Source organism: Pezoporus wallicus, unplaced genomic scaffold (assembly GCF_028554395.1).
Source record: "Pezoporus wallicus isolate ANWC-B61680 ecotype Strahan unplaced genomic scaffold, APGP_CSIRO_Pwel_v1 contig_8673, whole genome shotgun sequence".
In the NCBI taxonomy this organism is placed as follows: domain Eukaryota; kingdom Metazoa; phylum Chordata; class Aves; order Psittaciformes; family Psittacidae; genus Pezoporus; species Pezoporus wallicus.
The window spans coordinates 697,094-723,309 of record NW_026637196.1 but is presented as its reverse complement, the minus strand read 5'-3'; the positions used below and the strand labels follow the sequence as shown (position 1 = coordinate 723,309).

Here is a 26,216-nt window from a genome sequence, read left to right as displayed (position 1 = left end):
TGCTAAAGAGCAAATGCATCATCCAAGGATACAGAAACTTTGCCAAATGAGCAGAACAATAGCTAACTAAGGGAGCAACAAGCTCCCTGGGGAGTTCAGGACAACTTCAAACACTGATAAAGTTACTATAGGAATGGAAGGGTAGAAGGCAAACAGAACTGCTCAAGACCACTGTCATTGTAGGCTTAAAGCACCACACTGCTACTATTTAAATGCAATTAGGAACTTTGTTTAGATCTTTCACTTTTGTTCACAAATGTATCATTTGCCCCATCTATATTGGCTTTTCAAGTGACAGACTTCCACGCAATTGTCAAGCTTAACAAGAAAAAAGGAGAGCTACTGGGAATAACTGCATTATAAATATGATGCAGTAAAGAGGTAAAGTCAGGGAGCTTTGTGAAGGCGTTAACGCTTTCTCATGTGAGACAACACGTAGTAAGAATGTGGAAGGACACAATGTAAGCCTTTCTACTCTTTGCCTAGCTTTTATTAAATAGTACATACAAACTTCTTTTGTGCTTCCAGTAGGGAACATTTTTCCCTATTTGTCTCAGAGAAACCCAAACAACCCAAAACAGTAAGACCTGAATAAAAAAAGAAAAAACATTAAATAGTGAGTTTCATGTAGCTTTATTTCACAAAATTTCCTCTCCCCAGAAGGACATGGAGGTAACTTTTTTTAATCTGTATCAATTAAGCATAGCAAATTATAAGTGTTTTCTAATTCAAGATTCTACCCGTGGCCTAATGGGGATGGCAGAAGAGCTCCAGCAACTGTCAAGACTGAGGTGTTATAGCTCAGCTTTATTTCTCTGCCCATCTGCTGAGGGGTTACTTCCTCACAGCACAGCTAGCAGAAGAGACTATACACTTGTGCCTCAGCTACTCTACTGTAAAGTGTAGTGTTTCAGCATAAATTGCTGATAAAGATGGAACTAGAACTAAGCTACCAGACCTTACAGTGGAATGAATGAAGTACAGGCACGTGTTCACTTCTGCTGACACCGCTATGAGTGAAGAACCAGAAAAACTGAGTCCCTGTGCGGTTCCAGCAGCAGCCTCATCAGCTCCCCTCAAGCCCAGCTGTGCTGCTGCTTCCCTGGTAATTATCAGTGGTAAAGGTTATGAACCCAAACTAGAGCTTTTGTCATACAGTCCACAATGGGTTTCCATGAGTAAGTCATTGCAAGTAAAGCCTCTACAGCCAAGCATAGAATAAAAACAGAACATTGTCCAAAAGCTCTTTTTCATTTGAAAAGGAAAAACAAAAAAGCACTTACATAGAATAGAAATCTGCAACTTTGAAACACAGTGATCTCAGAGTACCTCTTGGCCACAGGGACCAACTGGGATGGGAAACCCCATCATTAAATCACTTACATGGGAGGCAGTTCTAAACAGACACTGGGAACAGAACTATCCCAGCACTGTGGACTCCCATTAAAGCCTCTTTCAAGTAAGGTGAGCACTGCTTACACCCTCTAGAAAGCAACACCATCTTCTCATAGAAGAGTGCTGACTTGGTGGGAGATGTTCCATGCACAGACAGAAGAGTTCTGCTTACAACGCCTAGTCGGTACCTGCTTAACATGAGTAGTCAAGCAGTTGTTAAGCACTGCAGGAGTGGGTTTGGTGATGGTTTTGTTGGTTGTTGCTTTTTTTCTTTTTAAACCATGCAACACACAGAATGTAGGGGCAAATCATTTTTCCAGGCATTCACCACATTGCCGGCAATGAGATGTGCCACAACAGCAAGTGTTAGCTTTATGCAGCTCTTACCTATAGGTCAATGGCATTTAAAATAGAAAAATCTTCTTACACAGTGTTATGAATAAAATTGCACTTGCTTTTGTTAAAAACACGTATCACTGTAACTTTTCCAAATATTTCCTTTCTGGCATCTTAATTTTCTTCATTATCAGGAGCTTTTTTTCTAAAACCTCTTATTCGTGTTGGACACATGACATACAACAGCAGGAAGCCATTATCTATCAGAAAATGGGTCTGTTGTTTCTTCAGTGCTTATTTCTATCTGTCCCCACCCTCCCCCCGAAAAGGTACAGGCAGTTCATCTCTAAGTGTCAACAGTAACACTGAAATATAAACTCCTCAAGCAGACATTAGGAATTTTAGTTCACAGATTAAATATTTGAAAAAAGTTACAGAAGGTGCTGGAATAGTACACATTTAAATTGCTTAAAAATCCAAACTTGCAGCAACTTTGTAAATTCAAATTTCCAAAAGGTTTATAATGTCCTTGTGAACTTCTTCCACAGCAAGATGCCCTCATGACAATAAAGCATCAAACTTCCAAGGCTGAGATCAAGAAACAAAATCAGCAGGATGCACTTGCTCCACCAAGCATCTTTAAAAGAGGCATCTCCACTTCCAGTAGCAATAAGCTACTCCTTCATTCCATCTTGGACCTTTCAAAGTGTGTAATCATTCTTTCCTGAAAAAGAAAATACACAATGTTGTTATTTATCCCAATAGGTTTACATTATTCAGAAATAAGATGGAATGCTTTACATTCACAAAAAATGCACACTCGTATGAGTTTTAAATCAGGAGTTCAACTTATACAGCAGATGAATCACTTCCTTCAGAATGCATTATAAGAAGTGGTATCCTTGTTGTTCCCATTATCCTTCTCCCCCCCTTGCAGTATTTTACTGCTGCACTGGCAAGATCAGAGTCCAGTTCTAATAAGCCAAGTCCTTAATAGCTGACTCATGACTCCTTTGGCATGTCAGAAGACTAATTTGAACTGAAGATTTGTTTACTGACCTCATCTGAATCCAGAAGAGCTGGGAGAGCACTGCAGTGGGGAGAAAAAGAAAGAAATAATCAAGCGAATTAGAGCACCTGCTGTGAGCCTATTACTGACAAATGGCTTCAGCCTTATGTTGCACCTTAAGGTTTTTAGAGCACAGGAAAACAATAATAAAGATAGACCTTTCAATTAAACAGAGAGAAATTATAGAAGACACACAAAAGAGGCAGAGTCGAACAAGTACCCTCAGTGACCTTCACAGTTTGGGGTTTTTTTTCCTAAGCTTCTCATTACCAACTGAACAATTTCCAAGTCACCATGACATAAGTCACAACATTCATACAGGAGCCTGCTGAACTACACTGAAGATATTTACAATATGGGACCATATTGTGAAAACATCCTAGAAATCAAACGAGTTACACTGGTACCGCAGCCTTTTCAACCACAACAGACCTCCCATCTGTTGGGATCTCATCTCTTCTCAGCCCTGATCATACTTTCAGGAAGAGAAAACCCTGCAGCAGACTATCTCAAAGTGTCCTTTCCTAGATTATACCAGTCTAGTGCTTTTTTTCTTAGGGAATCCTACTATTCTTTTAAGTACAGATCTAGGAAAAACTAATTTAATTGAGAAAATACACTTTTTCATCCTCTTGAAGCTTCTATTTCATTTCTGGTCCTTAAATTCAAGCAGAGTTGTATATTTAAATCCAGATCCTCTGCCAGAATTACCTGTTCAGATCTGTTAACATAATTTGGTATGCTTTGGTATGAAAAATTTAGACACAGACATTTTTAAGATGCAAAAGTTATTAAAAGCAGAATAGATATGGACTGCCTATTGCCAGAAGCATAAAAATGACTCCAACAGATGTTCCACGTAAAGCTGAGAACTAAGTAACATTATTCAGTGGTTTACATTTGGCAAAATACTCAAAGGACTTTTCAGAGCACTAAACAGAGAGGGTTTGTTCTTTTGTTTTCTGGACTTATTTATTTAGTTTTAACTTCAGTGAAGCGTAAACAGACCAGTCTGTGGTTTCACAATCTGAGATGATGTTCCTTAAGTCTGCATGTATTCAAAGTGGCATGAGCTTTGACAGGCTGATAAAGTGGAAGCATGCTAAGAAATCAGAGGCAAATTCCTGGCTGAACTAAGTATCTGCTTATGTAAGCGCAGCATACAAGTTACATTACAACATGTTGTATTTGTGTTCCTGTATGCAAGGAACTTGATTTTATTGTGACTACAAAAATACTCACACATCTGTCACTGACGAAGGAACGTTCTCCTCTACCCACTTCAGGTCATCCTCCTGCTACAAGAAGAGAAATTAAATGGAAAGCAAAAGTCAGTTTTCCCAAAAAGCTGTCACATGCAAGCCTTTTTCTTCTCAGCCTACTTGAAAACTAACGTATTTATAACGTCAGTTAAACAAATGAAACATATAACAAAAATAACCACACACACAGAAAAACCAAGCATACCTTTAACTTGATTTCTGGATTACAGAAAACACATTCCATGGGAAAAAAAAAAAAAAACAACCAAACCAAAAAGCCCACCTCCGATAACTTGCTTTCAACTCTGTACTATTCTAATAGTGATTAAAAAAAGCAGGCCCTCAGGATACTTTGGTTATTTACATAATCTAGTTTAGTCTCTCACAAAAGAACATTATCTGTAGAAGGTGTTAAGAGATGAAAAACTGTTATAAAAAGCACAAGTTAGATTTTGCAAAGGTAAGTTAGACATGAGAAATCCTGTCAATAGTCTTGATCTGATGAACACTAATTCACAACACAGTTGTTTCAAGCTTGATTTTCATGTTATAAACAGTATACCATTGCAACCAACCTTTAAGAAAAAACACTGTTAATAACACAAATATTACTGCTATTATCATGAATTCAGCTTCTTTCCACTTTCTGTCTCCTAGCTGAATGTGAAACCTCTGCGTAGAAGCCACACAGGAAAAAAATACAGATATATTAAAAATGTTCCACCCAAACTGTTTAGGTACCTACATAATGCAAACATCGCCCAATTTGAATAATGAATCACAAACCTCAAAATTAGAAGGCATTTATTTAAAATACGGCTTAGCATCCCTCTTCACCTGACAAACTTGTTAAAATATTGTATTATTCATTATCAGAACACAGTAGTATACAGTTCTACATTGGATTGTGCAAGCATTCCTAAAGAAGAACAGACTGAATTCTAAAGCTGCCATTGTACTCACAGAAAATTAGATGAAAAACCTGTATTTACTTTACTTTCACAAGTACTGTGAACATATGATAGTTTGACTCACTCCCACTCTGAAGCAAACTAGGAAACTCACATTTATACGCTGAAAACTTTGCCTATTTGTAAGCTACTACTGGAGGGCAGCCAAGCAAGACAGAAGTTGATGTACATCCTTGGAGGTAGAGGGCATACTCACAGCTTTATTTGCTTTTACATTCCCATTTGGTTCTTGCTTTGTACTCCTCATTTTCATGCCCTCTAAAGACAAAAGAAGGAAAAAAAATAGGGTTAAGTGACCTAGAACAGTTTATAGACTGAGAATGTTGAGTGTTGAATCAGAATGTTTCTTCAAATCCAAATTTTGAAAAATCAGTTTCTAGTCCTTTTATTTAAGCCAGACAGCAGCAGCACAAAACTCAAAGACACAGTTGCCCAGAGTGGCTGTGCAATCTCCAGCAGAACTGATCTACAGACAGACAGCAGCAGTAGATACATCACCCTACGTTTTACACAACTTATAAATAGTAGTGTTACAATAGCCATAGTTGGGAGATGGGAGGCAGGGAAAGGAGGGTTTTATAGTATGAGCAGGGTGAGTAGAGAGAAAGATGCAATCCAGGGTTATAGAGCAGGACTCTTTCACTTATATGTAACTTCATAAATATGTAAACATATTCTTTCATATGTTTACACTGGATGTTCCTGTAGTAGGCCCTATGAAGAAGATTGCAGAGTTCAGAGAACAGTTAATAAATGAAGATCCTTAAACTGGATTTTAAGAGAACTGCAAACTAAACCACTGCCTAGCAACAATATCTAAGAGATCCTTGTCATCATGAGCAGACCCAAACATATGATTCTACATATTTAATAACACAAAGTCCAGTGGACATGATAGAGCAACCGCAACAGTAGCGGTGTGCTCAGTGTCATCTGAAAACCCCAGAATTAAACAATATAAAGGCAATATAAACAGTAAACATAAAGCCAACAGTTGCTCTACAACTGAATACATCAATGGCAACAGGGAGGCACTGACTCCACTTTCACAGTAGTGGTGAACTTTTTGCAAGAGAACAGAGACCTCGGTCACAGAAGTGCATTTTCAACACTGAAATTCAGTGGGGGAAGAAAAAAATTTCTCTTACCAAAGCTTTCTTTCAACATTGGCTCTTTCTGCTCATCATCCTCCTCCTCTTCAGACAGGGGTGAGAAAGCAAACCTTTATGAGGGAAAGAGTGAAAGTTATCTTAGAACAGTATCTCTGGCCACCCAAGAGATGCATCACCCCAACATTCACATGACTTGATTATTCTGTATAGTTCGTAGTTTTTAAGACCTATGCTAAACTACACAATCAAAAGTTTCAGTCACTTCTTTATTTAAATTCACCACCAGAACAGACTGAATTTTATCTGTGTGTGACTTCCTACACTTACTTTTCCTCAAGCCCCTACACACGCTTCTTGGCATACTTATGGATCAGTATACAGCAGCTAAAGTTACCCATCAGCAAAACTTCGGATAAACAAGAATTCCCAGAAAACGTAGTATTTTTAGAGGTTAAGAAAAGCCGAACCTTTGGTTGTTAGCAGATGGTCTCCACAGAATCATGATGACAAAAAGGATCATTGAAAACAATAAACGCCAGATGGCATCATCCACCCATAGCTCCTGCCAGTCCTATCAAGGAAAACAGCAGCACAAACAGAAAAAGTTGTGAAGAAAGAGGCTCCATGTCCTTAGCTCTTTCTAAGGGTGAACTACAGGTATCTAACAAAGGGGCTCATTACCCACAACAGTGAGAGTTTTACTACGTGATACATTACTCCAGACATAATCCACAGAAAAATCTGTTCCAGAATGCCCAATCTCACCTCTTAAACTGCCAAATGTAAATGTATCAAGAGGCAGCAACTGCAGAAAGCATTCAATACGAACTCACCGACTGACAGTCCACCAGCCTGAACTTCATGGTGGTCCAGATGATAAATACAATAGATGCTGCAATATTAAAACAAACAAGCTGCTTATTAGTATAAAATATGCTAATCCAAATACACTACTGACAGGACTGTTTCCTAAACAAAGGGCAAAGACCCAAATAAAGAATTCTTGGAATCCAATCTGTTAGTTCTGGAAAACCAGAGATTGATTTAATGCATTGACCTTACATGGTAATTCAGGCACAGACCGATATATTTTGCTCTTGGTTCTTCAGAGAATCAAGGCATAAATTAAGTATGAAGTATTTAGCCAACTCCTCATCCCTATTCACAATTCTTAAATTACTTTCAACTAGCCTCGAAACCATGGTTTCATTATCAGCTGACAAATTAAGCATACCATGAAGTAAATGAACCATCAGAACATCTAGTTCCAACCCCACTGCTATGGGCAGGGACAACTCACACTAAACCATATCACCCAAGGCTCTCTCCAGCCTGGCCTGGAACACCACCAGGGATGGAGCATTCACAACTTCCTTGGGCAACCCATTCCAGTGCCTCGCCACCCTTACAGTAAATAACTTCCTCCTTATATCCAATCTAAACTTCCCCTGTTTAAGTGTTAACCCATTACCCCTTGTCCTGTCACTACAGTCTCTAATGAAGAGTCCCTCCCAGCATCCTTACAGGGCTCCTTCAGACACTGGAAGGCTGCTATGAGGTCTCCACGCAGCCTTCTCTTCTCCAGGCTCAACAGCCCCAACTTTCTCAGCCTGTCTTCATACGGGAGGTGCTCCAGCCCCCTGATCATCCTCGTGGCCCTCCTCTGGATTTTTTCCAACAGCTCCATGTCCTTTTTATGTTAAGGACACCAGAACTGCACACAATACTTCAAGTGAGGTCTCACAAGAGCAGAGTAGAGGGGCAGGATCACCTCCTTCGACCTGCTGGTCACACTGCTTTTGATGCAGCCCAGGATACGGTTGGCTTTCTGGGCTGCGAGCCCACACTGCTGGCTCATGTTCATTTTCTCATCGACCAACATCCCCAAGTCCTTCTCCACAGGACTGCTCTGAATCTCTTCTCTGCCCAACCTGTAGCTGTGCCTGGGATTGCTCCAACCCAGGTGTAGGACCTTGCACTTGGCATGGTTAAACTTCATGAGGTTGGCATCAGCCCACCTCACAAGCGTGTTAAGGTCCCTCTGGATGGCATTGCTTCCCTGCAGTGTATCAACCGAACCACACAGCTTGGTGTCATCAGCAAACTTGCTGAGGGCGCACTCAATCCCACTGTCCATGTCAGCGATGAAGATGTTTAACAAGACCGGTCCCAACCCCAATCCCTGAGGGACACCACTCATTACTCATCTCCAGCTGGACATTGAGCCTTTGACCACAACTCTTTGCATACGTCCATCCAGCCAGTTCTTTATCCACCGAGGGGTCCACCTATCAAATTGATGTCTCTCCAATTTAGAGACAAGGATGTCGTGTGGGACAGCGTCGAACGCTCTGCACAAGGCCAGGTAGATTACATCAACTGCACTACCCCTGTCCATCAGTTCTGTAGCCCCATCATAGAAGGCCACCAAATTGAACCAGATGCTGAAAGGAATTTAATCAGAGCTGTTGATCAAAAGAAATGCTTTTTTTGTTTAAGTAAAAAAGCACAATCCTTGGAAGTTTTCTGCTCATTGTATGAATAGTGTTTCCAAACAGATGTGGAGCTGAGCACCAGGAAGCATTAACAGATCTAATCTTGAAACTGAATTTATCACTACTGGAAATGGAAAGAGAATCTGAATCTGTATTCTTCCAGAATACAGAGGGCATTATGTCACAATAGTAGGAATACTGTTTTTCCAGGATTCACTCTAATTTTCAGCTATCCAATCTCTAAAGTATCTTAAAAATCCCATAGTACACAGTGATACTGTGATTTTAGCAAAAACTACCTTTGCGAAGTTAACAGCATGCGATAATAATCTTTTGCCCCCGGCAGCTTTAAAAGGGATGACAGTGCTCCATTATAGGAGCTGCACAGAACTATTGATCTCATTAACACCAGTACTTGTAATCCACTGCCTATGAAGTATCAACATAAAACTTGGCATAGACCTACTATTAGACACAGGTCAAGTGCTAGAAATACCAAATATTTTGACTGCATTTACAGAAACATCACAAAACACAAAAATCTGCTTTAGTGATCAAATAACATACAGAAATGGCAAGTGCTCTTATTTGATTAACATAATTTTATGCTTACCTGCTACTGCCAAAATGAGTGTGTTGGTGAAGTGCCGATACAAAGAGAGTTTCACCACATTCCTTCTAAGTTTTAGCAGTTTCATTGTTTGAGTTAAGCTGATGAATATGTATGGAAAGTCAAGGAAAGCCTCTGAAGGCAAAAGCCACAGACTCAGGACTACACAAATCTTATGATAAACAGCTCTCCCACCCACACAGTTTGCCCTCTGAAGAGGTAGACCAGACTCCGTAAGAGAAAAGTTCATCCTATGGCAAAGGTGCCAATGAGCAGGATTCATACCTTTTATGCTATTTAGTCATCTACACCTGGACTTGTCACAATAAGATGGTATCCAAGTATCTGTTTTGGACTATGGCCCATTCCTCCAGGAAAGCGTCAGATGTACTTTTGATAAATGGAAAATCAAGTCTGAACTAGAAGTGAGTTAAAAATCCAATTAGTGCATACAACTGCCTTCACCCTTTTGCACACAACTTTATTTCCATAGTAACAAGAGAAGCGCTTACAGGAGACACCCTGGTAGGAAAGAACTGTGGTTGTCATGGCTGGGCAGCAAGCTATTTCTATTTTAAATAGAGTTTTGTGATTGACTTGGATTAAAAACACTTTATAGGGATTTTGCTACACATGGCTTTGACTTCAGCATATGACAGCTGTTGCTAAAGTCGCACAAGATTTGGATGCAATATGTCATGAGAACAAAAAGTTAAAACTGCCCCATTTTATCACCTACTTTGAGGTCAAATTTTAAAGAAAGGATTTTATGTTTGATGTTGCTAAGTAACCTTCTCCCCAAAATACAAACTGAGTCTGTTCTCCAAAGGCTACATTACAGTGCTACACTAGAAAAAATTAATTTCATACTTCAATAATCAGAGACTGATAACTGACAGATGTAACTAGTCTATGTTCAGGAGCTGTTCTAACACAAATATCTAGCGGTTACCTAGTTTTCCTTGCACTGGCTGTAGCAGAGCTTACCTAAACACTGAACACTCAATTTAGAGGTTCTATTAACTTTACCAAAGTAGAAAGAACATATACCTGAAGCCAATTAAAAAAAGAAAAAATAATAAAAGAAATAAAAAAGTGCAGCCAAAAAGATTAAAAACAAAACAACCCAAATCTGAAAGAAAAAACACCCCACCAAGTAAAATAGTGAAGGATATCCACCAGCACAGGGCAGTATCTAGGAAAGCCAGGGGAATAAAAGCCAAGGAGGCAAGATCATTCTGGGCCTAGAGACAAAGAGAGAGCCAGTAAGAACAAACCGAAAAGGAAACAAGGTACAGAAGAAGGGGGGGGGGGGGGTGAGGTCTATTTTATGAGAAACCACAAATACTGCACCACAAAGCTTCTGAGTTTTACTACAGAAGCAGAGGGTTTGAACCAAGAGTTCAGCCCAGTGTACAGAGGGAACTGACAATACCACATTGTCAGTTCTCAGTTTTCTACCAGCAAGGCAAGAAATAGTTTTCCAGATTAAGTCAATCTAGCACCCTTAAAAGGAGCCTTCTGCTCCGGCGATTGCTGCAATAACGTGCCACTTCTATTACAGTAAAATAGCCATCAGCTTGTTAGAGAGGTAGTAATTAAATCTTTTACACTATCCAGGGATAAACCGAATGCTCCACCAGCATGCACAAGTTTGACTGAAAGTGGCAAAAATTGACATTTGTGTACATCAAAAGCTATTGAAGCCCCAAGTGAAACAAGCAAATCGCCTTTTATTCCTTTTAAGTGTAAAACAGAAATAATAAGCTGTGAATAAGCTTGCAGCATTCTGCAGTTTATAAAAGGATATCCACAAAATAATACAGGCATCAATCATGGACAGGGCCAAGTTTGCTATCAGAGCCACAGTGTCATAGAAAAACTGAAAAAGTACCAAATATATGACATGTTAAATACCTTATCTGAAAATACCAACCAACAGAACAACAGAAATTCATATCCTGAGATGCACTTCTTCATGAAGCAAATAGCAGCACCTCCCCCATGCACTTCCCCAGGTACAGCCTCCAAAATTGGAGTGGTGGTTGTTACTGGTATTTTTTTTTTTCAGACTCATGGCCAGGTGACCCAAGCTGTGTCTGCAACTAGTCCTACCTAATCCCAAGCATTAGACGCAAGGGTCCTGGCAGAATAAAGTGTCTGAAACCTGACAAATCAGAAAACTATTAGAATTATTTCAAAATACACAGAATTATATCCTGATAGAGAAAACATCAAATAATTATCAACAATCCATACCCACAGTCTGAGTTTAACCACTGCACTGTCTCTGTTCCCTTCTATCAGCCCTGGTATCCTCCCTTGTAAGTAAAACTCAGTAAGCATCTGTTGCATATCAGAAAATTCAAGCAGTTATTACTGACCCCTGTGACTCTGAGAACACCTTCCATTCCAGAAAATAATAGATAAAGGGCTCCAGCCATAACTACTTTGTGAAGAGTAACTCCAAGGCGAGGCCTGTAGGAAAACAAAGTGAAATTTAGATTAAGTGAGGGGGGGAAAAAGTGAAGTCACATCAACTTGAGTCTAACATAAGACATGAAGCATGTGAATAAAAAGCCTCTGCAATAAGGCACTATAGATCTACCTTTTATGTAGCAGACTACAGGGAGATAAATACTCCCTTAAGTTATTAAAACCCAACAGTGAAAAGCCTCTTAACAGAACACAACAAACCTGTAACAGAACTACTCACTTGACTATCCCGTATCCCAGACTGACTATGATGACCAGAGTTCGAGCCAATGAGCGCTTCACAGCAGAAAGCAGTTCTGCCAGTATTACTGCTCCTTGTACTACCAAAAGCAAAGAGGAGGAAGCTAGGTTATTAAAATATAATTTCTGTTTTATTAACTATTGCATGCAATTACAGTATGAGAGCAGACAATTATTTCAGAAAGTAGGCTACTGAAGCATGCATCTTTTCATTACCTATATCTGGTACAAGCTTTCAGAAAAGATAGGTCACTTAGCATAAAAAAGCTGCTGAAAAGTTGTACACCCATAGAAAGTGGAGAGCAAATGATCTGTAAAAATGTTTATCCATAAGATCAGCTTGGATGACCTTCCAGACAAGTCAACCAACAAAACCTCCTGTGCCATGGGTGTGGCCAATTAACAAACTTATAATGAAGTTTGACTTGCAGAGTTTCATTTATATGCATCATCCTAAAAACTTAAAAAAACAGAGTCCCAAAGTTTTATGTGGAGAGAAGTGCTTAAGATGGATTGTCAGCCTATAGGCTGAATACCAAAAGTCACCTGCAATGCTGTCACGTTGAGCAAAGAGTTTCAAAGTCTCTTTCCAAAGTCAATACCAGTTGTCAGAAGTTAATTATAAGCCACACTTAGGAAGTCCAATTTTAAACTTCAAGCCAGCATTATAGCGAATACTCCTCAGAATCTACCATTTTACATCCCTAATACAGGACACTCAGGAGTCAGAGAAAGCAACAGCATTTTAGCTTTAGAAATACACAGATCATCAGATCTACAAGTATATTAAAAATGCAGAAACTCCAATTGCCTTCCTCAAGTAATTATATCATCAGTCACCCCAATTTAGTATAGGCCAATAGTGCTATGCCCCAGCAATTAAACTGCAAGCTGCAACTGCTACCTACCAGATTCTCCTGTGTAGCGGATATTCTGGAACTCTGCATAGAACACTGCTTTCTCCAGCATTCCCAGGAATATAACAGCACCAATCCAGAACTGGATCCTCAGGAGATCCCGCCAATAGCAGGCTGACCATGCAAGCCACAGAACCCCGAAGAATACGTACACAATACACATCACCATGAAAAACTATTACACAAAAATAAACAAGAAATAGGAGCCTCAGATCCAGAAAAATAATTTCCTTGTTTCCATTCCACAACTGTAAGACAGGTCTATTTTATCCCTGAGTATAGTGGTTCTATATACAAAAGTGACCAGAAACAAGCACTGCCCTTTGTCTTCTCTGGATTCTTTACGTTGACAGTCTAATATCTCACTGCCAACAAACAGAAACAAAGTAATTGAATTTCTGAGCAATTTCTCTCTTGAAGAGCAGCCTATTTATCCACAGGCAATTTTTTGCAGGAAGATATCAAGTGCTACTAGCTTTCAAAAACTCAGATAAGAGCTCAGGCAAATCAAGTACCAGGAACTCTGCTCCTTCTCACACATTTTTCTACTACAAACTTCATCCTACATTTAAGGTGCTCTGCAAATAAGCTTGCAAGTCACCTTTACATTCCACAGAACAGAGATAAGCAACTGATGATGGTTGTAAACCCTCTGTTCAAATAATTTGACAACTTCCGAGTTTGCTGGAAATTAACTTTTGAGAGGTTTTTACCAAGCTTTAGGTCAGCCATAATCTGGAATTGAAAAAGAAACCCAGGTACTTGTTTAAATATTGTAATTTTGCAATTATTTTTTCTCCAGTCCAGTGTTAGTTGCTCCAGAAGAACTTTCAAGGCATGTCTCCTACAGCGAATAATAAGCTTAACAACACTACTCAGTACTGAATTTTCTAAATGACAGCACCATACTAGATCAAGTTAAGTTTTCAAAAAGGACACTGAGATTAAGAAGAGAGATAAGAAGACATTAAATGAATATTAAGAAGTACTTAACCAAAGTATAGGACACTGTCCTGGGTTCAGCAGTAGCAGTCATTTTTTTCTCTTTCTTAGTAGCTGGTGCAGCGCTGTGTTTTTGACTTTCAGCCTGGGAACAGCGCTGATAACACCTCAGTAATGTTTAGTATGACCAAGGACATTCTGAGTCTCATGCTCTGCCAAGGAGGAGGGGAAGCCGGGAGGAAGGAGAGACAGGACACCTGACCCAAACTAGACAAAAGGGTATTCCGCACCACATCACGTCATGCCCAGGATGTAAACTGAGAGTTAACCCGGAAGGGCTAGTTCACTGCTCGGTCAGGCTGGGTATACGGCTGGTGGTATTGTATTCTCTTCCCTTGTTATTTCCTTTATCATTATTATTATTGGTGGTAGCAGCAGTGATTTGTGTTATACCTTAGTTACTGAACTGTTCTCATCTCAACCCATGGGAGTTACATTCTTTTGATTCTCCTCCCTGTCCCTCCGGGAGCAGGGGGAGGGGGGGAGGAAGGGGGGGAGTGAGCGAGCGGGCTGCGCGAGTCTGAGTTACTGACTGCACTTAAATCACAACAAACACTAATAATAATCACAGTTTCCCGTGGTAAGAATCTAGGCATGCTAGTTCACATTCAGATGCTCTACTACAGAAACATTTAGAAGAGACCTTTTTCTGGACCTGCCATGTGAGGACATTCACACCAATGAATTTCATGTTAATATTGCTGCTGGAGGCTTTTTACTTCTGCAGGAAGTAAAACATATACATCAGAAATGCAGTCAGGCTCTCCCTGTTTACAGGCCACTCTTGCCAATACAGTCAGGCTAGAGACCTTACTTGTAGACAGACTTTAGCTTTAGCTGGGGATCAATAGCACTACATAAATATTTAAGTTCTTTCCTTTTCTAAGCCTCCACAGAACCAACTAGCAACCAAGTCAAAAAGTCCTCTGAATAGAAAGGGGATTAGTTCTTTGTAGCTCAATTATGCTTTCACTGTTAGGCAGTATTAAGGACCTCATGGGGGTGGAGGAAGGAAGATTAAGCTGTAGAAGAACAAAGAAAGCAGTGACAAATGAAAAGGTAGCTGTAAGCAAAAGCATAAAGAATAGCAGATTTTCCAAGCTATGAGCTAAGGAGAAAAACAGTAAGTAAAGCTGCTCAGTTTAGCTAGTGATACTGGTAACTTCTGGAACTACAAATTGACAGGCTTTAAGTCAAACAATCCAGAGGAAGACATTAGTGGCATATGCAAATATCTGAAATCTATGTCTATTTTTCCTGTCCTGTATTTAGTGTAAAACACCAAAAAAAAGCCCACCACACCACAAACAAAAAAAAAAACCGAACAAAAAAAAGCCCAAACAAAATAAATGAAAAAAACCAAGAAAAAACAAAAAAACAAACCATAAGCCACTACTAAGTTATTTTTCTGAGACACTTGCTTTGTGTTTCCTAAAGTAGTAGTATAAGGAGAGTATTTAACTGAGATTCGAATCAACTGACACCCTAATAGGTCAAAGAAAAGCTGTTTTACTTACAATCATCAGAGGATAATCTGCAAGTGAGAGGTACTCATATGGCCCCTTCAGTTCTACTGTCACTATCAAAAGACAATTCAATAACCAAATTACAAGATGCAAAAGGAGGAAGCCAGGATAACGTACTTAACTGATTTTTACTCAAGCACAAAGAAGTTACAAATCTTCACATAGCTTTTAAATCTAACTTGCACTTTAATCAAAGAAAGTTAAGACTCATAACACACTCAGCTAAAAGCATGCAATTAAAGTGACATGCTCCATTACCAAGTAACTCATAGCAATACTTAAAGTAGTTTGTGCTGAAGATCCATGTGTAACAGGGAAGTTCAGAAACACAAGTAAGTTAACTTTTTAAGGGGATTTCCAAATTTCTTTGAAGTCTGGATAGGTTATCAAGGCACCGTTAGATATACTATCATTTCAAGGTGACACTTAAGATCTTTGTATGCTACATGACATATGAATCACTGGGTTGGTCTGCACATTTTTGAAAACACACCACCAAGCCTCAAAATTGAACTGCTTGGGATTCTTTACTTCCATTTTTAAACTAAACAGCCTTAGGATCTTTAAGGCAATAACAATCACCTATGCAAAATCAAGGATAGTGTCTTATGAAATTGAACCATACAGTAGATATTAACAGTACCTCAGAATACACTCAGACTGGCATACATTAAAAAAAGGCACTGTATTTTTATCTTACTATATAAATAGCTATCTTACTTGTAAAAGGTTTATTTTGATACGAGGAAGGTGTTGTCTTCTCCGCTTTATTATTTCTGGTAGTAGAATACTTTGCATTTGTAATTCCAATTTGCACAATAAATATATATGGCCCATCTCGCCAAGTTTTGATAACAGCATTCATTGCCTGAAAATAAAATGTCTACATGTAGACAGTGCATAATCAAGAAAACACGAGAAAGACAGAAGTAGACTCACCATACATGTGTGATACCATAGAATGGTTAAGGTCGGAAAGTACTTTAAGATCATCTGGTTCCAACACCCTTGCCCTGGCCAGGGATACCTCCCACTAGACCAGGTTGCTCAAGGTCCTGTCCATCCTGGGTTTGAACACTTCCAGGCGAGGCATATTCACAACTTCCTTGGGCAGCTTGTTCCAGTGCCTCACCAGTCTCACAGTAAAGAATTTCTTCCTTATATCCAACCTAAATCTCCCCTGTTTAAGTTTCAAGCCATTAACTTTTGTCCTATTGCTATAGTTCCTGACGAATAGTTCCTCTCTGTGATCCTTATAAGTCCCCTTCTGATATTAGAAGGCTGCTCTGAGGTCTCCATGCAGCCACCTCTTCTCCAGACTAAACAGCTGCTCCTATCTGCTTATAGAGGGCTTCATCCACACAGGCTTCCTGACTGGGTGGCCTGTAGTAGACCCCCAGAGTAGCGTCCTCTATCACTGCTCTCCCTTTAATCTTGATCCACAAGCTTTCAGTTGATTCGTCATCCATCCCCAGGCAGAGTTCCATACACTCCAGCTGGTCACTGACATAAAGGGCTATACCCCCTCCCCATCTGCCTGGCCTGTATTTCCTAAAAAGTCTAGAACCTTCTGTTCCAACACTCCAGCCATAGAAACCATCCCACCATGTTTCCCTGATGCTAATGATACCCCACCTCTGTAGGTGCATGCACATCTCTAAGTCCTCGTGTTTATTCCCTATATTACATGCATTTGTCTAGAGACATCTGAGCCAAGCTCCGAACAAGCTGAAGAAGCTTTGTATTGCTCCAAGCATTCACTGCAGGTGCTGGTATCCAGCTGGTAGGGCTGGGATGGATTGGTCCCACTCCCCCACATCTAGTTTAAAGCCACCTTTACCAGCCTGGCAAGCCTCTGACCTGCTGCTCCCCTTGTTAGGCAAGACTCCATCAGCCCCCAGTAGACCTGGCTTCCCAAAGGAAGTCCCATGGAACAGCAACACCCCCTGTTTTGTTAACCTACTGGATTCAACTAGCCATTTCAAGGCCCTCTCCTTTGACCTGGAGGATCAATAAAAAACTTCTGAGCTCCATAGCACCCTACTATCTTTGGTCTCTTCCACATAAAAATAAAGTTCATCCTTTCTCAGGCCTAAAACTTTTTCATATGTATATGGTATGTAATTTTTAAATCTATTTATTAGACATTAGACCTTAAATTCTCAAAAATTTAGTTTCTTTAATCCAAAAGAATGCACAAAGACCTGGGAGGTGATCGGGCCTTATTTGCAAATTTAATACTGGCTTACTACAAGAGTCATCTCAAAGGTACTGCAAAAGCTCCAAAGAAAACAGCAAAGCATCCTATTCCTTGCTTTTCATCTAGAAACATTAGGACTGTCACAGAGACACTTTTTTCCTCCCAGAATCAATTGTTTGGCAACAGCTTAACTATTTATGTCAGCTCCCTGATGAAAGCTGAATTTTACATGGTAAGATAGAAAACGTAGATGAGAAGTAAAACAATTGCCAAAGTTGTCTTTTCGTGTGGAAACTACTACTGGCCCTGACGCAGTTCTCACACCTCTAAGATTCAAAGCCTGCCAGAGAACAGAGGAAGCTTGCCCAGATAAATATTTGCACCATAAAACAAATCAGAGATTCATTTGAGCCGCAGCATACAAAACTTAATTCCACAATGAAGACATTCTAGCCATTTCAGAAACTGCTACATTTACCAACAGCTTTATGGTTAAAACTAAGACTGTCTACATGTATGCCACTTGCATGACTACTGCAGAACTACCACAAAGCCTCCTTTTATAACAGCCTCCCCAAGAGAATTTCAGTATTAGGAGTATGAATTTCTTTTAAAAAAACCTCCTGTCTACAAGACCTAAAGCAAACAGAATTTTATGTATTAAAGGAAAAGCTTATGCTAATATTGACTGAAATTAAAAGACTTAGTTACAAAAAAAAAAAACACCAAAAACAAGACAGTAAATGTAAAAGAAAATTGATATATTTTTCATACACCAATTTTGCCTTTAAAATATCTCCGTCCCCTGATTTCATAATTGCACACACAGCTATTTATGTGTTAGCTTTAAGGCAAACGGCCCTGTTAAGTACACAGGGAGTTACATATATTTTCTTTATTGGCATACAGGACATTCAGTTTGATTACTCTGACAATTGTTCCTGGTTAAGGCTTGAATAGAATACATAATAAAAAAACTAACAGATTTGAAATTCAAAAGTAATCACTCAACTGGTTAGGTACAATGTTTTAAGAGACTGATTAAAGATGAAACCAAATGTAATCCCTAAGTATCAGTTACCACTTAAAAGATCATACCAATAATTACTTTAAGTTACTATGAAAAAGATATATTTATTCTTTAATCTATGCCATCAGTTCAAATGGTACGAGTTCTATATTTCACATGTAGAAGCAGCAGTTACTGTTTCTGTTACTCTGTATTCTGTTTTTTCCACACAGTGCTTCCTAATTTCAAGCTATAAAAATTTGGTGTCAAAAAAAAAAAAAACCCCACAGAATTGCCCCATCCCTGCAAATGCCATCAGTAATTTCTTAAACACAGAAATAAACACACACACACAGGAAAAAGCAAACAAAAAAACCACCACACAAAACACAACAAATTAACACTGCTCAGCTAGGAGCCATGTTTGTATTCAATATACATACAGTTTTATCTGCCACCATTGTGTGATTTCCTCCACTCTCCTTCTTATCTTTTAAGCCCTTCAAGAAAAAAAACACGGAAAAATGGATAAATCAATATGCCAAAACTCTCTCTTCCATGCCTACACTCTCTCATTAGAAGGAGAAAAACCAAAACTTACCTCTTGTTTCTCAGGTGAGAGAGGCTCTGGATGAACAAATTCTTTGTAGAAAATCTGCAAAAGATAAGGAAGTTACAGCACTTACAGCCACTTTAGGTTAACATGACATTATCAGAACAGCTTCCAATAAAGCTGATTATAAGGAAGGATTCTCTGAACAGCTGTATTAAAGAGCTTTCATTTTATTCAATCAACAACTGTCAATTTGTGGAGAGAATCTTGAATACTTAGATTAATATTTTGTCATTTGAGAGCTGCTTTTCCTCTCCTCAGACAACAGGTGCCTATTTTTAGATCTGGACCCACAGACAGCACAGCAGTGAAGCTAATTTTATTTTCCAAATATGAATCTGTTGTGTATCTCTATTACTAGATGAAGTCTACAGAGAAACAGGATATGGAGATTTCTGCCTTAGTCTATGCAAAAAAAGTCCCTAGATGGGCGGATGCCTATTACAGATGCAGATTTTGCCAACTCTCCCAAACAATGGTGACCTGAAATCTAGTAAAACTGCTATACCACAAGAAAAGAGCTGAAATACTAAAAGCAAAAGTGTCTATGAAATTTCAGAAATTAATAGCTAAGATTTTTTTTTTTTTTAAAGGAATTGGAGGGAAAGTCACCTCAAGACTTTGAAAACTCCTATTTCACCAACCTGGACATTCAGTTAAGATGCCCAAGTTCACATTACACAGCTAAACCCACAAGATCTCTTCTTTAAACCAAGTAGAACTTCTCATATTATTGAACATAAAAAGCAGGCAGCATACAGGTATTTTTTAAAAAAGTTTTCAAGCCATCTTCACATATCAATGGGATTAGAAGTAATTTCTTATATTAAAAACCCTTTTCACGTCACCTTTAGGCATGTCTCAAAAAAACCCCAAGCAAACAACACTAGGGTCAATAGTTACGAGACATTTTCCAGTATTCTCTATCTATAATTCTGTCTAAATCAGGAATGGTTGAACACAGATGCAATACTGCATAATTTGCCTTGAATTCTTAAGTAAGTAGACCATTAAAAGAAAGACTGTGTGTTATATTGTTACTGTCATTAGTATGATCACACAGCTTGGCCAGGTGATGTACAGCTGGTTTAGAGCTTGTGTTTGCATATTACTTCCCTATGCTGTTTTGTATTGTCTTCTCTCTTCCATTTGATTTGTTTCAAACATGTCTTTGCACTACTTATTTTTCAATTTTTAACCTGCTGTCAATGTTTAAGTAACCCATTTCTTAACACTCTTTGATTTCCATCATTATAAGCAAAAAATGCTAGTCCTTTATCGACCCAAATTTAGTGGGAGCTTCACTCACACTTCTACTCAACTAGCAGTAGCTTTCTGTAAGGGAAACAAATTCGGAATACAGAAATACAAACAAAAAGAACCACTGAACTTTACAGTGGTGTGTTTCTCCCTGCAATGGTGGGCCAGATGTTGAATAGCAAGCCAGGGATAAAGCAAAATAAGAAATCATCACTGCAGTTTGGTTGCCATAAATAGATGAAAACGAGCACTTCCCAACCTACAGTGATATTTATATAGGAGTCTAACACAGGTAGTAGAGATCAGAGCAAACAGTTTCTATCCATACCTGAGGTCTGAATAGCTCAGAGCAATTTGGAAAGAGGAGAGAAGAAGTGGCATAGTATCCTGACCAACCCGGATGCTCTTCAGATGTAGCCCCAAAATAGTACTCTGCCTGTTCATCCTGCCAAACATAGAATAGAACTTAGGTTAGCATCCAATATATCAAATGGTTTCTATCAGTAGGCAACTGCGAGACCTTGAGAGCACTGTAGCTTCCCTCTACAAGCACTCTTGAACACAATTTAATAGGATAAAAGTCATCAAGACAGATGAAGAAAACATAAACCATGTTTTTCCACACAATTCTTACCCCAAAGTTGAAGACTTCATTGTAGCAATCAGAATATCTTAAGTACCAAGTAACATTGTAACTCTGGGAAGGATCACAAGCTTTTTCATCCCCTTCAACTAAAAAAAAAAACAAAAATAAAATAGATAAGAACATGTAACACCCTCTACCTGCCATTGCTTTTCCTCCCACTCAGTGCCAAACTACCATAACTATATTTATTTCAAACTGAAAGCAAAACAATAGAAAAACATTTTCTTCAATAATCTGTTATTGTTCAGTGACAGAAGGAAGTATGTAGAAAACAAACTTCCATTATAATGTTACACAGTTTTATTAAAGAGATAAAGATCACTTGGAAACTTTTTGTTCTCAAAGACAATCAGGGATTTTTCAGCAACTACAAATATCAAACAAAGAGAGAAGAGCAGTCACTCCAAGTGATCACAATAAGTAAAAGGACTTTCCTTTTGAAGAGGTGTGGGGCACATAGCAGGCAGAGAAAGCAAGAACAGGTTAATACTAAGGGAAATTCACACAGATTATTTAAATATACCAATACTGTCACCAAGAAAATAAATAAAAAAGATTTTGCAAGTCAACACAAAAGACGAAACTCACTCCCAAAAGATAAACAAGCCATCTATGCATTAGCTCACTGTCAAAGCTGCAATGCTACCTAAAATAACAGTAAGACAACTTTCCACTTTATTAAAAACATGCACAAAAAGTGAAACACAAAACTTCTTCCCAGAAAAGTCTGTGCGATTTTTGTGTTTCAAATCATCAAAGCATGATGAAGAGAATTTGATGTAAAGAAGGTAAGCTTCATCCGTAAACAAAATGAGCAGTGATTATTCAGGGACTTGGAAGACACGCTTAAATGATTATGTTCAGGTTCTGCTAGTTAACATACGGAAAAACTCTTTCCAATTGACAGCATGTTTCTAGTAGCTAAGAAGCCCCCACACTTTTACAGGCAACAATCATCTCAGACCACATATCCACAAATGTGTTACATGTACAGAACTTTTAATGAATGCTTCCATATTGACCACTGCAGGTAAAAAACACAATTAGAAGAAAGACCCTGCAATGGAGTCTTAACTAAGTAATCCCATTAGAAACCACATGACTACTAAAGCAAGTATATTTGTAGAGCTAAAAACTCAACAACTGAGTCTCTAATACTAAAGATTAAGAAAAAAGAAAAAACAAAAACCACAAGAAAGTGGAATGCAGTCACTGAAAATTAGTTTCCTTATGACACCTTACAGATGAAAACAAGGCATATATTTTCCATGCAGCCCTAGATGTTGCAGGGGGCACAACAAAAACTAAAAGGCAACACAAGTACTGCAGTGACATGGGTAGATGGCAAATTCTTAAAAGAGAAAGGTTCTTCTGATAAACTTGATCAAATGAAGAACATCTGAAAAAAGTGCTACCAAAAAAAAAGGAGGGATCCATAGCACTTACTGAACTCAGCTACATGGGAATCTAAGTTCCTTAGTCTTCAAAAATCCAGCATCATTCAACTCAAATGCAGTCTCTGTACTCACAGCAGGATTTCTACCATGATCCTACAGAGGAAACCAGATGCCTCCATAATAGCACTTCAGTTGTAGATAAAAATAACTTCATTATTGACAACACTAAATACCAGTGGCAGTCTTCCCAGTCAGAAACAAAAAGCATCGGACACCAGCACACCACACACACACACAAAATCAGAAATCAAGAAAGGGAAATAAAAAGGAGGAGGAGGTGCAGGTGCTCACCAAAACCAGAAAAAAAACATGAGCAATCATGTTTGGCCAGAAGGGTCATATCATCCACACAGACATCACAGAGCAGATGGAAGAGGAAACAGAGAGCAAAGAAGAGACACCAGTTTCCACAGACACCGGCAGAAAAGAAACTATATGTGAAGTTGAAGCTTCCTAGTATCATATGCAGTTTAAGTATCATCTAGGCTGAGAAGCCGAAATTAAGTTTCCAGCCTTTGTTCCTTCCTCATTCAGTAATACCTTATCTAAATTCATGTAAATCTTTTAATCACACTGGTATGCAAAGCAGGTGTCTTCATTGAAAATTTTGAAGGCTTGACGCCTGTACAAAGGCTGACAGCACAGTGTAGTCAGGAGCCAGGGGATTGAATTCTTAGTGCCAGATCTGCCACAAACCTGTCCTGTAGCAAATAAATTTTGTTTTTGGCATGCCTTATTTCCCATTTTCTCTTGGTTATTTGAATTGTACTTCTCATTGGATATACCACAGTTTACTGTGGGGACTCATATCTTAGGTGCCACATTAGTACAAGTACACTATTTCTATTAAACTTTAGACAAGATAGCCTAACACCTTCCAAAGCTCAAAAAGCCCTTCCAAACCCCCCTCCTTTTCTCCAAGCATCAGATTTCACATTTTGATTCTGCAGCTGCATGCTTGCAATTGTCTTGCTGCAAGATGTGAAAGCCAGCATCTGAACTACACTTGAGAAGCAGGAAAACCTTAACCCTGACATGATGGGCCTTCACTAACAACCGCTGTCATACCAGCCTCCTATTTCAGATTAATGTGTTCTTAAGGGAGGCACTTTAACAAACTCCCCAAACAAACTGTCCCAGGAAGGGCAAGTATCTGAAATTAAACCTGAAAATCAATAAGGTAGCTACTAAACAGAGCATAGCAACATAAGCAGTTTCATCAAGAAGCATTAGCTAATCCTCATGATACACTAATTTTGTCAGTTAAAAAAAGTGCTATCACAGCAACAACTACCTCTTGAAAAGACAAAGACACAGGTATCACTAATTGTCTCTAAAGTGACTTTTATTTCTGCATTTGATGCAAGTGCAGAAGGGCATTCACAGATACTGTACCTGTATAACCACCCAATTAGGAGCTGGAGATAAAATAGTTTCCCCCCACATGGAAAGAACAGGTGCAAACAACCCCTTAAAATTCTCAAAGTTCATGGAAAAGATTCAATGCCTTTCTAAATCAGCTATTTACTTCCACAAATCACGTGGATCACTTTGCTGCCATCTCAATATTGTTCTCATGTTTACAGATAAGAGCGTATTTTATAGAAACTCTCCTTTGGGCAGTTACCTAAAATCTATATCCCTGGCCAGATGAGCAAAGAGCAATAAAGATAAAGCACAAACAGGAAGACTGCAAACATGTTCGCTCTTTAGCACACACACTGACCAGGAAAACACAACAGCTCTCAAAACAGCTCTACTGTAGTGTGCAATGACATTCCCTTACCATTCCCAGAAGCACCCTGCTAAAAAGGATCAGGGCTCCAAAAAGCACTGCCTCCTGCATACCGGCATTAGTCACCCCTCAATACAGACTGCCCAGTCTGTTCAGTCAGCACCAGATCTCCCAGCTGGAGGAGTTGAGCACATCTAAAACAGTGAAAGCACATCTCACAGCAGGGCTCCCTCCTGCATCCCCTTCCGGATTATCCACTACCTGAAATGAAGTGGTGCTCCCATTGCCTATCTTGCCCCCTCCACAGAGGGCCTGAACAGAACCATTCATTCCTGCTACAGCCTAAACAGATCACACACCCGACCACACCAGATCTATGGCTTCCATCCAGTGCTAGATTAGCTGGCAGTGCAACCAGAGCAGTTAAACCGTTCACAGTGTTTTGAGTCCCAAATGTTAAATCGGGGGGGTGTCAAACAGCAGACAGAGCAGGTTAATCTCTTGTAGCCACTTACATCTCAGGAAGATGGTGGTATTGCTGAAGAGAATCTTTCCAAAGTTAAACTTCTTCCCCTGTAAGGGAACCAAAAGGAAGACATATCAGTGGGCTTAACATCACCGATTTTAAGCAAACATCTTCACTCTGACTTATAAGTCAATACAGCAATGAAAATGAATGCCAAATTGGGAGCCAGCCCTACTAGACTTCCCAGTCATGCTTCACTACCCCTTCAATCTACCCTCAGATAGAATCAAGCCATCTCTTGAGAGGCCTGGGGCTTTTTGTTCTGCAAAACTGAATCAATTTCGTCAACACTGAAATGATTAGCATTTTCTTGCTAATGAAAAGGTCTGGACTACCCAACAACAACAAAACCTAAATCTTATTCTAAAAATCAACAGGAGTGTTCACCACAATCCTTTAATTCTGTTCCGGAAGCTCAAGAGCGTACACTACTCCCCTTCGCAGCCTGGTAAAGGCAGGCTTACCGAGAGGTAAAGTAACTTTTCTCCACGCAACTTCAAACACAGACGGTGTAACAGAAGGGCAGGAAATCCCTCCCCAGAGCCCCGCATCTCCCTCGGTTCAGCGCTCCAGGGGCCCAGCTCCCCCGAAGCAAGGCCACAGCGAAACCCGACGGCGGCGGCCGCTAGCCCAGGCTCTCCCCGCACAGGCCCCAGTCGGGGACGCCACCTCCCTCCTCAGTGACCCTCAGGCGCCACGCTCCCTCCGCCGGCCATGGAGCCTGTTTCCCTCAGAAGCCTCCCCTGCCTGTCACCAGCACCGCACCACCAAAGAGGCTCAGGCCGGGCAGAGGGCCCCGGCCGGGCGCCCTCGCATCAACCCCGGGATCGGTCAGGCTCTACACAGGCGCGGCCCGGGCAGGGACGCCGCCGGCAGGGCCGCAGCAGAGTGGACGGCACGGGCCCGTTCCGCCTGCTCTCCCTGCGGGGAGAACCAGCGGCCTCCTACCCCCGCCACGCACACGCACGCTCCCACAGCCGCCACAGCGCGCTGGCCCGGCGGCTCCACCGCCACTCACCATGAGCACCGGCAGCCGCCATTTGGAACGCTGCCCGGCGCCCGCCGCGCCCGCCAACAGCAGCACCGCCAGCAGCCGCATCAGGATGGCCTCAGACCGCCACCGCCGCCCCCCGGAACGCGGCGCCGCCATCCCTGCCGCACGGAGGCCGCCACCGTGCTAGCCGCGCCTCTTCCGCTCCCCGCAGGGGTACGCGGCTGCCGAGGGCCGGCAGAAGCGGTTCGGAGGGCGGAGCCGCTCCACGGCTGAGCCCGGGCTGTCACCGCCCCTGGGTGCCAACCGCCGGCCCGGCCGCGCTCTGGGTCCGCCGGCTGCCGCGGT

At 40.3% G+C, this 26,216-nt stretch overlaps 1 protein-coding gene across 2 annotated transcripts; it reads right to left on the bottom strand.

The window, feature by feature from the left end:
* Positions 1-1,232: 1,232 nt before the first annotated feature.
* On the bottom strand, positions 1,233-26,187 carry TMEM87A (transmembrane protein 87A). 2 transcript variants are annotated; one of them, XM_057403923.1, is made up of 20 exons: positions 25,896-26,187; positions 24,867-24,924; positions 21,148-21,245; positions 20,842-20,958; positions 19,242-19,295; positions 19,084-19,140; positions 16,152-16,299; positions 15,423-15,484; positions 12,895-13,078; positions 11,967-12,066; positions 11,635-11,728; positions 11,061-11,132; positions 9,254-9,362; positions 6,979-7,037; positions 6,613-6,716; positions 6,182-6,255; positions 5,230-5,291; positions 4,043-4,098; positions 2,791-2,821; positions 1,233-2,455 (listed from the first exon to the last, which is right to left on the bottom strand). In XM_057403923.1, exons 1-20 carry the CDS (start codon positions 26,025-26,027, stop codon positions 2,414-2,416), a joined length of 1,713 nt encoding a protein of 570 aa, XP_057259906.1. In that variant the 5' UTR covers positions 26,028-26,187; the 3' UTR covers positions 1,233-2,413. The 2 variants fall into 2 exon arrangements, with proteins under 2 accessions (XP_057259906.1, XP_057259907.1); XM_057403924.1 differs by lacking the exon at positions 11,061-11,132 and adding an exon at positions 10,426-10,494 and having other exon boundaries at positions 25,896-26,182.
* Between the last annotated feature and the right edge of the window lie 29 nt (positions 26,188-26,216).